This window comes from Lagenorhynchus albirostris, chromosome 16, assembly GCF_949774975.1.
Source record: "Lagenorhynchus albirostris chromosome 16, mLagAlb1.1, whole genome shotgun sequence".
NCBI lineage: Eukaryota > Metazoa > Chordata > Mammalia > Artiodactyla > Delphinidae > Lagenorhynchus > Lagenorhynchus albirostris.
In genome coordinates this window covers 70,297,594-70,310,749 of record NC_083110.1, presented here as the reverse complement: position 1 = coordinate 70,310,749, position 13,156 = coordinate 70,297,594, and the positions used below count along the sequence as shown (strand labels likewise).

The following is a 13,156-nucleotide window of genomic DNA, read 5'->3' as shown; positions in this document are numbered from 1 at the left end:
TTGGTTTTGTCGACTTAAAAAAAGTGCACAATGTGAGAGTTGAGAGCTAAGTTTCACTTGGGACAAAATGAGGGCTATAGCCCGGGAGACAGCATTTCAGATAGTTCTGAGAAACTGCTCTGAAGAGGTGGGGGGGGGGAAGTCAGTATAGATGTGATTTTGGTGAAGAGGGAGTGCATGCAATCAGGCACATATTTTTTGCAGAAGGTTTCTGCTAGTCTCGAGGAGCAGATGTCACCATGAAGGATTTTAGTGCTTTTCTAAATACGAGGAGATGCAAGAATTAGGCTCATAAAATAAAATCGGCTCCTGAAAATATCTAACTCTCTGAAGACCTGTTGGGCCAGTTCTTCCCAGAGCACAGAGTGCCTCTTTTCTGCTCTCCACCCTGAACTCCTTTCAGGGGGTGTTGAAAGTCAGCAACTTCAGCAGCTCCTGAATTAATCCTTGTGGATGGCAAGTGCCCACGGCAAGTGTCAATTTGTAGTTGACAGTTTCAGTCCACTGAGATGAAGGCTCATCTCCCATAAAGTGAGGACGGTTAGGAGTACGGCTCCACCTTCCCAGCATCCTTCATTTTGGTGCTTTGTCCCTCTCTGCCCGGCTACCTGTCCTGGCCATCTGGAGATTCTCCTAGTAAGAGACACGAGGCTAGGAGGACAGGGGTGTGAGAAGCCCAGGGGAAGCCGTCTGGGACACAGGCCTCTGCTTCCCTCCCAGGCTGCTTCCCCCGCCCCTGCCAAGGCCTGCTCCCGCCAATCCTCTCCCCCCAGCCCAGGCCTCCCCAGTGTCTACATCAGAAAAGGCGGCTTTGACCCGGATCCCTTCGTGTACCCCTCCCCACAATTTCCAAACCCAGAGCGGCCTCGCCTGGGTGAGACCGTGTATTCAGAACGGAGAACAGCTTCGGAGGCAAAATATTTTCCGGGCAAATCTCTGCATCTCACCCCATAGACCGACGCTGAGCGAGTTCACTCGGGTTCACCAGTCGCCTCTGGCTCCCGGGCCCGGACTTCTCCAGGAGGCCAAAGGGTGATGAAGGCGGGAGGGGCGAGGGTGGGGGGGTGGGGGATGGTCTGACTCCGCCCCTTCCCCCCCGCCCCCCCCCGCGGTCGAGGTGAGCTCAGAAAGGCCGGGAGCCCTGGTGGAGGCCGGGCCAGGGCAGGAGGTCCGGCAGGGCCAGGATCCAGGCCAGCCCAGGTGAGGACGGGGGCGGGGCGGGGCGGGGGGGGGGGGAGGGGGCGTGTCCGCGCTTTCTGACCCGCTCCCCGGCCACACCCCCAGCACACCCCCTTTCCGCGCTCTTCCCTTCAGCCTCCTCCAGGCAGGCCTCTGGGCTGGGTCTGCGGCTGCGCAGCCGGCCACGCACCCGCGGCACACTTCTGGGCAACATAATCCTGCCCCCAGAGTGTAGACGTCTTTCGGTCACACCTCCTTGGACACAGGGACCTTCAGACAAGTTACTTAACTTCTCTGTGCCTTATTTTTCCATCTGTAAAATAGGGACTCAGGTAGGAACTAACCCTTAGGGCGACCGTTAACGTTTCACAGGAATGCAGTCCTGTCTTCAGCCGTGTTGTAGCAGGTGTTCTTCAAATGTCTGAACTGTTTAAAAAATTTCCATCACTGCTGAGTAAACCTTGCCTGAGGCCCTCCCCTCCACCCCTGAGGCCACTTGTCCTGGCCACAAGGGCATGAGTTTTGAGAGAGGAACTGGCTTGGTAGGGTAGGACTTGGAAGCATCAACAGATGCCAGATGCAGGACCTGGTCCATTTGGGGGCACCACAGGCCATCCCAGAAGGGAGAAGGAGTCTGGCTCGGGAGACAGCATCCACGTAAACTGGTCCTGTTCGGTCCGCCCCCCGCCCCCACCCCCCGCCCCATCGTGGACTCCATGCCAGCCTTTGCAACTTCTGATCCTTTCCAGCCACAGTTTACTCTAATTCTTTGCTATGTCCTGTACATTGCATGCTTAACAGCATCCTTGGCGAATTGTGGTGCTTTCTCTCTGTCCTAATCCCCGGGCAAGGTTATTGACGCCCAAGGGCTCTAGCACATGCGCAGTGAGTTCTCCAGGCAAGGACTTCCCTTCATTAACAGAGAGCAAAATCATGGGGTCTTCCAAGACCTTCATGAGACACCTGCGAATCACACCAGGCTACAGTGGTAAGTGGTGATGTGCCCTGCAGGGGGACCATGGTCCTGATTGCTGTCCCTGCCTTGCAAAGTAGAGCCAGCAGGCAGTGTGGCTGCCGTTTCCTCATCTGTAGGGAGCGGCTGGGACTAGCCGTCTGTAAAGGCCACTCAATCCCTGGATCTGGGTCATGTCCATGACCCATGGACTGTCCATGTCCGACCGGCTTATTGGACCAGTACAGGCACTTTAGCTTTTAAGAAACTTGCTGAAAGTGTTTCATTGCTGAAGATGGCAGATAACTGGGTTCTGATAAGTGGGGAGATATAATCTAGGCAGATCTCCCAGGACATGGCCTGGTATGTAAGAAGCGCTTAATTAATGTCTGTTATATACATTTGGACCAGGATAGACACAATGCATAAGCTGAGGCTCTGTCCTTCTTCCCAAGTTGTGCTGTTCTCATGAACTAGGGCTGTCCTTATGGTCCCATTTCTTCCTGTGTCCCCTAGAGGGATGGTGACCAACTTTTTTGGTTTGCCGGGAATGGTCCCAGTTTTAGCACTAAAAGTCCTGCATCCCAGGAAACCCCTCAGTTGTTGGCAAACCAGGACAACTGGTCACCCTACCTAAAGGCTTTTCCTCCTCAGGCTTCCGAGAATTTACTAAGTCACATCCCTGTGGGTAACAAACCTGGTGGTCCCCATAGGCCCTCTGCTCTCACATATAGGTATTCTCGGTGGGGAGAGGCATGGAGAATATTCCAAGGTTGCCCATCCTCACCCTGGTCCTAGTGGTTGGTTAAGAGAATAAGCTTTGGATTCTAATAAACTGAGATGCCAATCTCTCCCTGGCCATTATCTATGTGATTGTAAGTAAGTTACTTACCTCTCTATGGTAAGTAGAAAGTTCTATTAAATGGTTGTATTAGTTTCCTAGGGCTGCTGTGTAAAACAACAGATGTCTATTCTTTCACAGTTCTAGAGGCCCAGAGTCTGAAATCAAGATGTCGGCAGGGCCGTGCTCTCTCTGATGGCCCCTGGTGTCCTTGGTTTGTGGCAGCATCACTCCGGTCTCTGTCCCCATCTTCACATGGCTCTTCATGTGGCCTTCTGCTCAGTGTCTCTGTGTCTGTGTGTCTCAAACCTCCCTCTCCTTTTTCTTATGAGGACACCAGGCACTGGATTTGGAGCCCACCCGAAATCCATGATGATCTCATTTCCAAATCCTTAGTTACGTCTGCAAAGACCCTATTTCCAGGTAAGTTCACATTCACAGGTACCAGGGGTTAGGACTTGGATAGGTCTATCAGTTCAACCCATTACATGGGGTAGGGATAGATTCCTCATAAGACTGTTGTGAGGATGAAAGGAGCCAGCACACATAGCCTGTTTAAAATATCTTGGCCCTTAGCAAGACTCAGTAAGGGTAGCTTGTATTCCTCTGTGTGTGTGTGCATATATCAGGTAAAATCTATGCAGATCAAAGTAGACCCTGATGGAGAAAAACCTCTGTGACAGGGCCCCTGGGTGTCTACAATCTCCTCCATGATGCTAGGGTATCTTTTAATTGTCCCAAAACTGGGGAGACTGGATAGTGGGTGGAAGACTTCCAACACTGTCAAGAGCAGTTTAGTAATTGGATTCTTCCAGAGGAGGTTTCTTGCAGGTGCACAGGGTGAGGGTGGCTGCTCTCAACTCTGGGGCCAGGTTTTCTGGCCCTGGGGACAAGGGCAAAAATGGTGGGCTTCAATAATGGGATTTACTTATTTATTTATTGACAGTTTAAAGCCAAGTCTTAACCAGTTTTTCCGCCTTTGTTCTTTTAAAAACTGGTCTTATTATGGCAGCATTATAGTACTCAGGATTCAGCATCCAGTTTAAATAAATAGTTGTGTTTTACCCATACTAATTGTAATGATTACATGTTATTTTGTGGGAAATGGTGAAAAATTGTGCTCGGGGTGGGTCTCACAGATAATGAATTTACCTTTTTGTGTAATAGGTCTCTGCTTTTAATAAGCCCGCAATTTCCCGGTGGTCTGACAGAAAAGATCCCCAATTGCATTTGGGAAGTGTCAAAGAAAATAAGCTTTCTCTCTAAAAAGATGAATAATTTCAATTACTCCTTTGACTAACATTTTGGTCCATTAAATGCTTACCCCGTTTGCCATTTGGGCTGACATCAGGGGCTTTGCTATCAAAGAATATTACTGTCATTGCCTTTGTTGAAAAGGGCCTTCCCTCCCCGCTCTAAGGTCAGTTTTTCATGGCCTTGGGAGGGCCTGGCCGCAGTGGAAACAACAGCGCGGCTTGTATTAATGGCCTTTGGGAAAATGCAGTGTTGCCGGCCAAGGAAGAATCGGCAAGGGGTGGCCTGAGATTCTGGGGCTTCGGGCAGGTTCTGAATCCCTCGCTGAAGGTCGTGATCGGCTCTTGCAGGCTTCGTGCCCTACCTTAGCTGCCAGGGCACCTCCAGTGAGGACAACATGTCCCACTGTCTGAAAATCTTCCGGGAGAACACACAGCGGAGTAAAGACCAGCTGGAGGACTTACGCTGCACAGTGGCCACTGCGCCGAACTAAAGCCCGTCTGCTCAGAGGAGACGGCCCTGTGGACCCTGCACCAGTATTACCGGCGGTACCGCCCCTTGAGTCGTGGTACCGGCTCCCAGAAACCAGCCCCCCTTCACCCTGGGCCCAAGCACAGGGCCTGGCCGTCTTGCTGAGCTGCCACTGAGGGCACTGGGTCCAGCACAGTTCCAGGTCCCCAGGCGTTCGTGCAAAATGGAGAGGCTCAGTTTCTTAAAAGGAGAAAGAAACATTTCCAGGGGGAGAGGGAGACAGGTGGGGAGGAGGGTGCTAGGTACTAAGCTCCCTGGGCAATCATCTGTTGTCTCAGTAGGTACCGCTTTTAGTTGCTTTCTCTGTGCTGGCTACTGTTATTTCATTAACCACCCACGATGACCCTTTGAAGTCGATACTATTATTCCCACTTTAGAGCAGTGTCCCTTGTCTGAGGTCAGACCTTGGTGTGAACCGAGCTCCTTCAGGTGCTGGCTGGGCGGGAAGGGGTTTTACACTGAATAACAGTCACAATAACAATGACAAAAACAACTGACAGTATGATTGTATAATGTGAATAATCACAACAATGATTTGTCCTAGACTGTTTTTAAGGCCTAAAGGCCTATAAGAAAAGTAATGGACCGATTGTCTTTATTATTATTACTGTAATTGGGGACTTTTCGAGAACACACGCTGACTCACATGTTTGGCGTGCTTTAAAAAATTTCCAAGTCATTACAAGGAACATCTGCCTAAGAGTTGGGATTTAGCCCAGCTCCATGAGTATCTGCTACGTGACCTAGGGCAGGTTGCTTCCCCTCTCTGGGCTACAGTTCCTTCATCCAAGGCAGGGAAGGATGGACTAGACACTCCCTAGGGTGCCTTCCAGCTTTTAGGTTCTGGGACTCAGTGGCCTAATTCAATTCTTACAGCAACTGAAGGGCAGTTGTCTCACATCTCACAAATGTGAAATTACCAACGGGCAGCCAGCCGGGCAGCTAGAGCCGAGTCTTGCTGTGCTTTCTCCTGACCTGCGTGCTTCTCTTGATTCCCTTATTCAGATGGTCAAAGAGCATTGTCTGAAGCTTTTTTTCTTTTTTCTTTTGTATTTAGTCTGAGAAAAGAGTGGGATCTGTTTAAGAGCAAGAACTTGGGAATCAAAGAGACCTGGGTTTGAATCCTGGCCCTATCCCTTCCTTGCTATGTGACCTTGGCCAAGACTTTCTTAACCTCTCTGAGGTCTCAGTGTCCTTCTCCACAAAGTGCAGGTAATAAAGGCACCAACTTCTTATGGTTTGTAAGAGAATAAAATGAGAGCCTATGCAAAGCCCTACCAAGGCTCTGGCACGCAGCATCAACCGACCACTGGCAGCTGCCCTCACCACGTCTAGGGGCCTAATGCTCCCCCGGGGCCATGCTTAGGAGCATCGCCCACTGTGTGGCTTCTCAAAGCCCTCAGGAAGCATGGCATCTTTTTACAGAATGCAAATACATAAAGAAACCTCTTCAGGAGTGCCCCCATCCCCGGCTGGGCAGGCTACCTGCCGAGAGCCAGGGTCACTGAATTAGGCTGTGCCACGCGGTACACCGTCATGGCCAGAAACTGCTACAGGGACTTCCTGGACGTCATGGAGCAGGCCAAGAGAGCACACCTGAAACCATATGAGGAGGAAGTCTGGCTTGTAACTCAGGTAACAAGAAGGAGGGGAAGAGCAGATCTCAGGCCAGGGGTTTCCAGATGCCCCCAGCCCAGCGCTAGGACCGTTTTTTTTTTTTTTTTTTTTGGTGTCTCTTTTGTTTTACAGAAGGCGCTGTGTTTGTAATTGCAGGACTTGCCAAGTAGGCAGCCACGTCCTGCTCCCAACCTGTGCCCAGCAAGTTCCAGAAGCCTTGCTTCTGGTCTTTGCTGGTTTGCAGGGAGAGGCTGGCAGTAAAAACCAACTGGGCCCCCTGTCCAGGCAGCAACCTAAGGCTCAAGCATGCTGAGGAAGGGAGATGGTAGGGCACTGCATGGAGCGGGGGGCTCTCGTGGCCTCAGTTTTCCCTTCTGTAAAATGGAGATGATGATCCTTTAGGATAAATCGTAAGAATCGGAAATAAACACACCGTGCTCATGCGGGACCTGCACAGATTATATTTATTTTTATTATTAATGAAAGGAATAACTCTATGACTTTTGTTCTTACTTTAGAATATATTGAGTTAGGCCTGCAGCACCTCCTCTTACCCCTTCTCCAAAAATGTTGCTGCATGAAAGGCTGCTGCCAAAGTATCCGGATTTCTCTATTCCAGATAAGGGAGGACTTTCCTTCCTTCCTGCTGGTTTTAAAAAGGGGATGGTTCCAATTTCTCCACATCTTTGCTAACGCTTTTCATTTTCTGCTTTTTTTTTGATATTAGCCATTCTAATGGGTGTGAGGTGGTATCTCTTTATCATTTTGATTTGCATTTTCCTAATGATTAGTGATGTTGATCATCTTTTTACGTGCTTATTTGCCATTTATACATGTCTTTGGATAAATGTCTATTCAAGCCCTTTGTTCATTTTTGAATCAGTTTGTTTGCTTTTTCGTTGTCAAGTGTTTGGAATTCTCTACATATTCTGGATACTAATCCCTTATCAGATATACAATTTGCAAACATCTTCTCCCATTCTGTGGGTTGCCTTTAGATTCTCTCGTACACTGTAGGGAATGTACAATAGTTCAGCTGCTATGGAAAACAGTATGGTGGGCTCTTGAAACACTTAAAATTAGAATGACCATACACCCAGCAATTCCACTTCTGAGTATATTCTGGAAAGAATTGAAAGCAGGGTCTTGTAGAGATATTTGTACACCCGTAATTATAGCAGCATTATTCATAGTAGTGTAACCCAAGTGTCCATCTAAGGATGAAGGGATAAGCAAAATGTCATCTATATGTACAACGGAATATTATTCAGTCTTAAAAAAGAAATCCTGACACAACCTACAAGACAGATGAACTTAAAGGACATTATGCTGAGAGAAATAAGTCTAACAGAGAAAGAAATAACATATGATTCAATTTATATGAGGTACTTAGAGTAGTCAAAATTAAAGACAGTAAATTAACAGTGATTGCCAGGACTGAGGGGAGGGGAGAACGGGGATTATTGCTTAATAGGTACAGAAGTGCAGTTTTACAAGAGAAGAAGAGTTAACGGGGATGGGTGGTACCGACGTTGCACAACAGTGTGAACGGACTTAATACCACTGAACTGACATATAAAAATGGTTAAGATGGTGAGTATTAAGTATGTTTTAACACAATAAAAAAATTGTTTTCTAAGTAGAAAAAAAAAAAAGCGGATGGGATGTTTGCAGTAGCCCCTCTGCCTCGCTGGGCCACCTGCCTGCAATTTGTGGGGCTGGTTTATCTTCCAGGTGCTAGGTGTCCTACCCTTGGAAGAGCCCTGATGGAGGACCCCAGACGTCCGGTGAGGTGTGGCTGCGCTCAGAGGCCAAATGTCTTATGCAACGGGAGGATTTATCTAGAGCCACTCTCTTCAGTAAAGGGCGTGGAAGGGTAGAAGTGGAGAGCCTCCCAAGGAGAGGCACATATTAAGGGGGGCTCAGAAGCTCGCCATTCTCACGTGAGAGCCCCTCACACACCCCAACCGGCACGAGGGAAATTTCATAAGATAAGCATTTTTTTCACTGCCACCTGCACCCTGACCGGTTGGTGATAACATGTCATTCACAATAAAGGCCGTTCATTGTCACATGAGCGTAAAGAGGATACACTTCTCAGCATGCTGAGGCTTCTGTGGATGTTTTCCAGGTTATGTTGACCTTGCTGGGTGGGGCCCAGCTCTTCCCGATGCTGAGGTAACATTGCACACCTGGATCGGGCGCTCACTGAAGCCCTAGCCTGACCGTCTAATGAGTTGGCCCCCATCAGCCACCTTGGGTTGTGGCATGGCAGTCCCCAACATTGGCACAGGGCCATGCCCACCCCAACCCTGGTGTTTCAGAATCCCAGTCCCCAGGAGAGCCCTGGCACACCAGCTGTACTTGTTTCCTAGGGCTGCTGTAATGGTACCCCAAACTGGGTGGTAGGAGACAGCAGAAATTTATTGTCTCATACTTCTGGAAACTAGAAGTCCACGTTCAAGGTGTTAGCAGGGCCATGTGCCCTCTGAAACCTTAGGGGAGAGTCACCCCTTGCCTCTTCCCCACCTCCTGGGGGTTTGCTGTCAATCCTTGGCAATCTTCCGTGCATAATTCTAATCTCTGTCATCATGTGACTTCCCTGTGTCTCTGTGTCTTCACACGGCTGTCTTCTGATAAGGACACCAGTCACACTGGATTAGGGCTCTCCCTTCTGCAGTATAACCTCATCTTAACCAGTTACACCTGCAACATCCTAGTTCCAAATAAGTCACATTTTGAGGTACTGGGATTAGGCCTTCAATATATCCTTCTGTGGGGGGCAGAGTGGGGGGGACACAATTCCACGCATAACACTGGCTGACCTTTTATCACTGACAGGCACTCTCTCTGACTTCACTCTGCAGCCACTGGCATGAAGAATAAATCAAAAGCAGCTCCTGGGGCAGTGAGGCCATTGTTATCAAAAGACTCAAAACTGCTGGGCCAAAGGATGAACTGAGCCACACCTGAGCGTTTTTCCCAAGATGAGAATTTTCACCTGGGCTCCCTGGAGCCCCCAAGTTTCCATGGGTGGAAATCAGGAGTCATATCTTGGATGAGAAAAAAGAACTGGAATGAGAAAAAAGTTACATGTTAGTTTCACTAACCTCCAAGTGAAATATAATATTTCCTTTGTTTATGAATGTAGGCAACAAACCCCAGCTGTACCTGTCACCTTAACCCAATAAAAATCCCAGATCTTTTCACATCATGTGACATTTGTTGCAAACAGCTTGAAATAATGTTAATGTTGATCAGTACTTTATAATCACAGTTGTCATTGGAGCTACTATGTCTGCGCTCTAACATTGTTCTTCAACATATGTATAAGCAAACACTTATACGGCTATTTCACAAATTTGTTCTTTTTAGTATTTTGATAGTATTTCAATATAATTAGCTCCCTTTTTAATCTCATGTATTATACTTTATGCCCTTAAACACATTGTTCTGAGAAGAGGTCCATAGGTTCATCAGAGAGCCAGAGGGTCTGGGGCACAGAAATGGAAAGGAACCTGTCCTGGGAAACAACAAAAGGCGTGTGTAAGGGGTGGTTGTCATACCAAACAACACCCCAAACGCAATGGGGTGTGGCATTTCAATGCATCCTGTTATTAAAAGATAATGTGATAGAGGAATGCTATTGTGGAAAAACATTTCTGATACAGTACATGAGAAAAGCAAAACCATGAGACAGGACAATAACAGCAAACCCATGTGTACACACACACACACACACACACACACACACACACACATCACTATAATCCTGTTTTTCTGTTTAAAAACAAGGGAGGAGTGGTAAAGGGAGCCAACCCATAATACTAACAGTGATTATTTGGATGATGGCGCGATTGGTCTTTTTTACTTTCTTGTGGTTTTTTCAATTTTCCACAGCCAACAGGTATTGTTTTCATAATCGGGAAAAAATGTTATTTTCCTTATTTGAATTGATAAGATCCTTATTTGAAGTGATTAAAAATCTCTTTTAGAGATTGCATGTTTAAAGAAAAAAGCCATGACTCAACAGAAGTTAGCTGCATTCTCTTTAAAGGGCCGGGACCAAGCTCAGTGAACAGGTGGGATTTTTTCCAGCTTTCCTAACACCCTGGGAGAGTGATCCCACAGCCTCAGGACGGAAACCAGGAGACAGATCCCTCACCTGCCCAGGGCCGTGTGGTCCAGCCTGCTGCATCTCTGCTGGCCCCTCAGAAATGAAGAACACAGGAAGCAGTTCTGCCTGCTCCCCTCTCCCACACCCATAGAGTTTGCAGATTACTGCTCTAGACCCAGGGTTTTTGAAGTCTTTGCCCATGAAATTAGGGGATGTCGGGAGCGAAACCACTTCATGCAATTGCCTTCATCTTGATTTCACTCGCGGGATCGAATCTTGTCAATATTTAAGTCACTAGCTAATTCCTGGCACTGACCTTTAAGAAATGATTTGAGCAGTAAAACAAAAACACAAAACAACAACCCAGTAACAGAACTAACAAAATCGAATAAAGGCAATTAAAAGATTGTCTAATAGTATCTAATTCTTCTATAACTTCATGATTAAGATTATCAAGTTCAATGTGCATATCAAACTCCTTTTGTTGAGACAATTCCACATTGCAATTCTTTTCCTTAATCTTTATCCTTTCTGTTTCTCCCTAACCTGTAATTTCTAGAGGGTCGTCTGTCAGGGGAGGGAGAGAGGTGACTTTACTGCACAGCAAATTATCATTATTAGCACAAGATGCATCTGTAATGAGCTCATTCTTGCTGCTAAAAACAATTCTATTACCTGATAAGACAAAAATTCCCTCCATCTGGAAATGCTGAAGAAATGGAGGTTGTGAGTTTGTATGTTTTCTTATGACAATGGGGCCTTTTGTGGGGATAGTTTGAATTCTGTGGCAGTTAAAATGCTCCTTTGGGGTCCCTTCTCTCTCCTTGTATTGGAGAATCGACAGTTTCCCCAGAGGTGGGATGATGGAAGGGGATGCCTTGGTTCCCTGTCCCTGTCCCACAGAGTGGTGACTGGTGGCTCTAAACAGGATCTCAGTTATGGCTTTAACCTTGTTCCAGCACAGCTGTGAAGCGTGTGGCCAGGAGTCAGACACTCCTTGAGTTCAGAGCTCAATTCTGCTTTTTTCTGGCTGTGTGACTCTGGGCCCTTTCCTTAATCTCTCTGAGCCTTAGATCTCTATTTTGTAAGGTGAAATAACAGAAAAGCCAACCCAGTCTCATGAGTTAAGAAGAGATTAGGCATGTAAATCTGTGCTCAGTAAATACTATCAATTACCATTGGGGTAAAGGGTCTTGGGGACATTGCTAGAGCTGACATCGGTTGGGGGTGGGAGCGTGATGAGCCCACACAGTGAGCTCTCAACAGAAAAGGGTTCAGAACCAGGGCTCCTGGCCCCTACTGAAGAGTTCTTTTCACTGCTGCACTTTTCTTCCAGGGATCCTAACCCTGCGAGGCAGGCAGAACAGGTGTAATTGGCCAATAATAAATCTGTAGCAGCAGCCCCGCTATTGTGCTCGCTTATGTCAGACTCTGTCCTTTACCTGGAATAGCGTATTTAATTAGTATTACTTAGTATAAATACTTTCATTTAACAGATGAGGAAGCTGAATCACACAGAGGTTAAACAATTCACTCAGGGCCATTTTTCCCAGAAAACAATACAGGTGGCTCCTTCAAAGGCATATATATCCCCGACAAGAGCACCATGTCAATAATTGGACTCAAACTGGGTCTGGCTTCTCCAAAGGCTGAGAAGAAGCATGTTCTCCACCTTTCCTGACCAGCCCAGGGAACCATCAGGAAAAGGCACTAGGTACTCCATGACCCAGAGGAGCTGGCCACTCAGCCCCAAGGTCTTCAGGCCTTGTTTCCGGTTTGTGTTCTGCTGAAGGTCACACCCAGGGTAGCTCTCCCCAGACCTCTCTGTCTGCCTGGGACATCCCCCTGCCCTCCACACTCCCAGACCCCAGCTTCGGTTTACCTCCAATCACTCCTATTTGCTTAAACTCAGCTCAATTTTGGTGCGTGCTTAAAGTATTTTAAAACCTATTTGTCGGGCTTGCCTGGTGGCGCAGTGGTTGAGAGTCTGCCTGCCGATGCAGGGGACACGGGTTCGTGCCCCAGTCCGGGAAGATCCCACGTGCTGCGGAGCGGCTTGGCCCGTGAGCCATGGCCGCTGAGCCTGCGCGTCCGGAGCCTGTGCTCCACAGCGGGAGAGGCCACAACAGTGAGAGGCCCGCGTACCGCAAAAAAAAAAAAAAAAAACCTATTTGTCTAAGGACATTTCTGACTTATGATTTGTGTGCACATTTATCACATCCGCAGCTTTGTGAAGTTTGGAGGTGTTTTGTTTTCCTTGGTTGTCCTTCTTTCCCTCATTTTACCTACTTTTGAACATTTTGAGGATCTCTTAGCCAGTGTCTGAAAAAGCTTTCTGTGAGGTTTATTGTCATGAATGCGGCCTTTTGTCTGAGTGCCACCTCAGCCTCTTACCCTGAAGGTGCTCACCCTTTTAACAGGACATAAATCACTAAAGCCCTTCCTTCTAAACGGGGGGCTGAACACTTTTTCTGTAAAGGCCCAGATAGTCAATATTTTAGGCCATATGGTCTCTGTTGCAACTACTCAATTCTGCAGTTTTAGCAGGAAAGCAGTGATAGACAATATATAAATGAATGTGTGGCTGTATTCCGATAAAACTTTATTTATAGACACTGAAATTTTAATTTCATATCATTTTCATGTATCACGAAGGATTATTTCT

The 13,156-nt window shown here is 47.5% G+C and overlaps 2 protein-coding genes across 2 annotated transcripts in view; both read left to right on the top strand.

The window, feature by feature from the left end:
- The window catches only part of HSPA12A (heat shock protein family A (Hsp70) member 12A), a 78,198-nt gene extending 68,860 nt beyond the window's left edge, over nucleotides 1-9,338 (top strand). Inside the window, exon 13 of the mRNA XM_060126457.1 lies at nucleotides 9,242-9,338. Within this exon, the coding sequence (XP_059982440.1) occupies nucleotides 9,242-9,253 (12 nt within the window). The 3' untranslated portion in view covers nucleotides 9,254-9,338. The remainder of the gene's footprint in view (nucleotides 1-9,241) is intronic.
- On the top strand, nucleotides 2,113-8,254 carry SPMIP5 (sperm microtubule inner protein 5). The gene is given in 7 exon segments (XM_060126884.1): nucleotides 2,113-2,167; nucleotides 4,577-4,711; nucleotides 4,714-4,794; nucleotides 6,183-6,214; nucleotides 6,216-6,379; nucleotides 6,908-6,994; nucleotides 8,110-8,254. Coding segments are annotated over 7 exon segments (699 nt in total).
- Nucleotides 9,339-13,156: the final 3,818 nt, after the last annotated feature.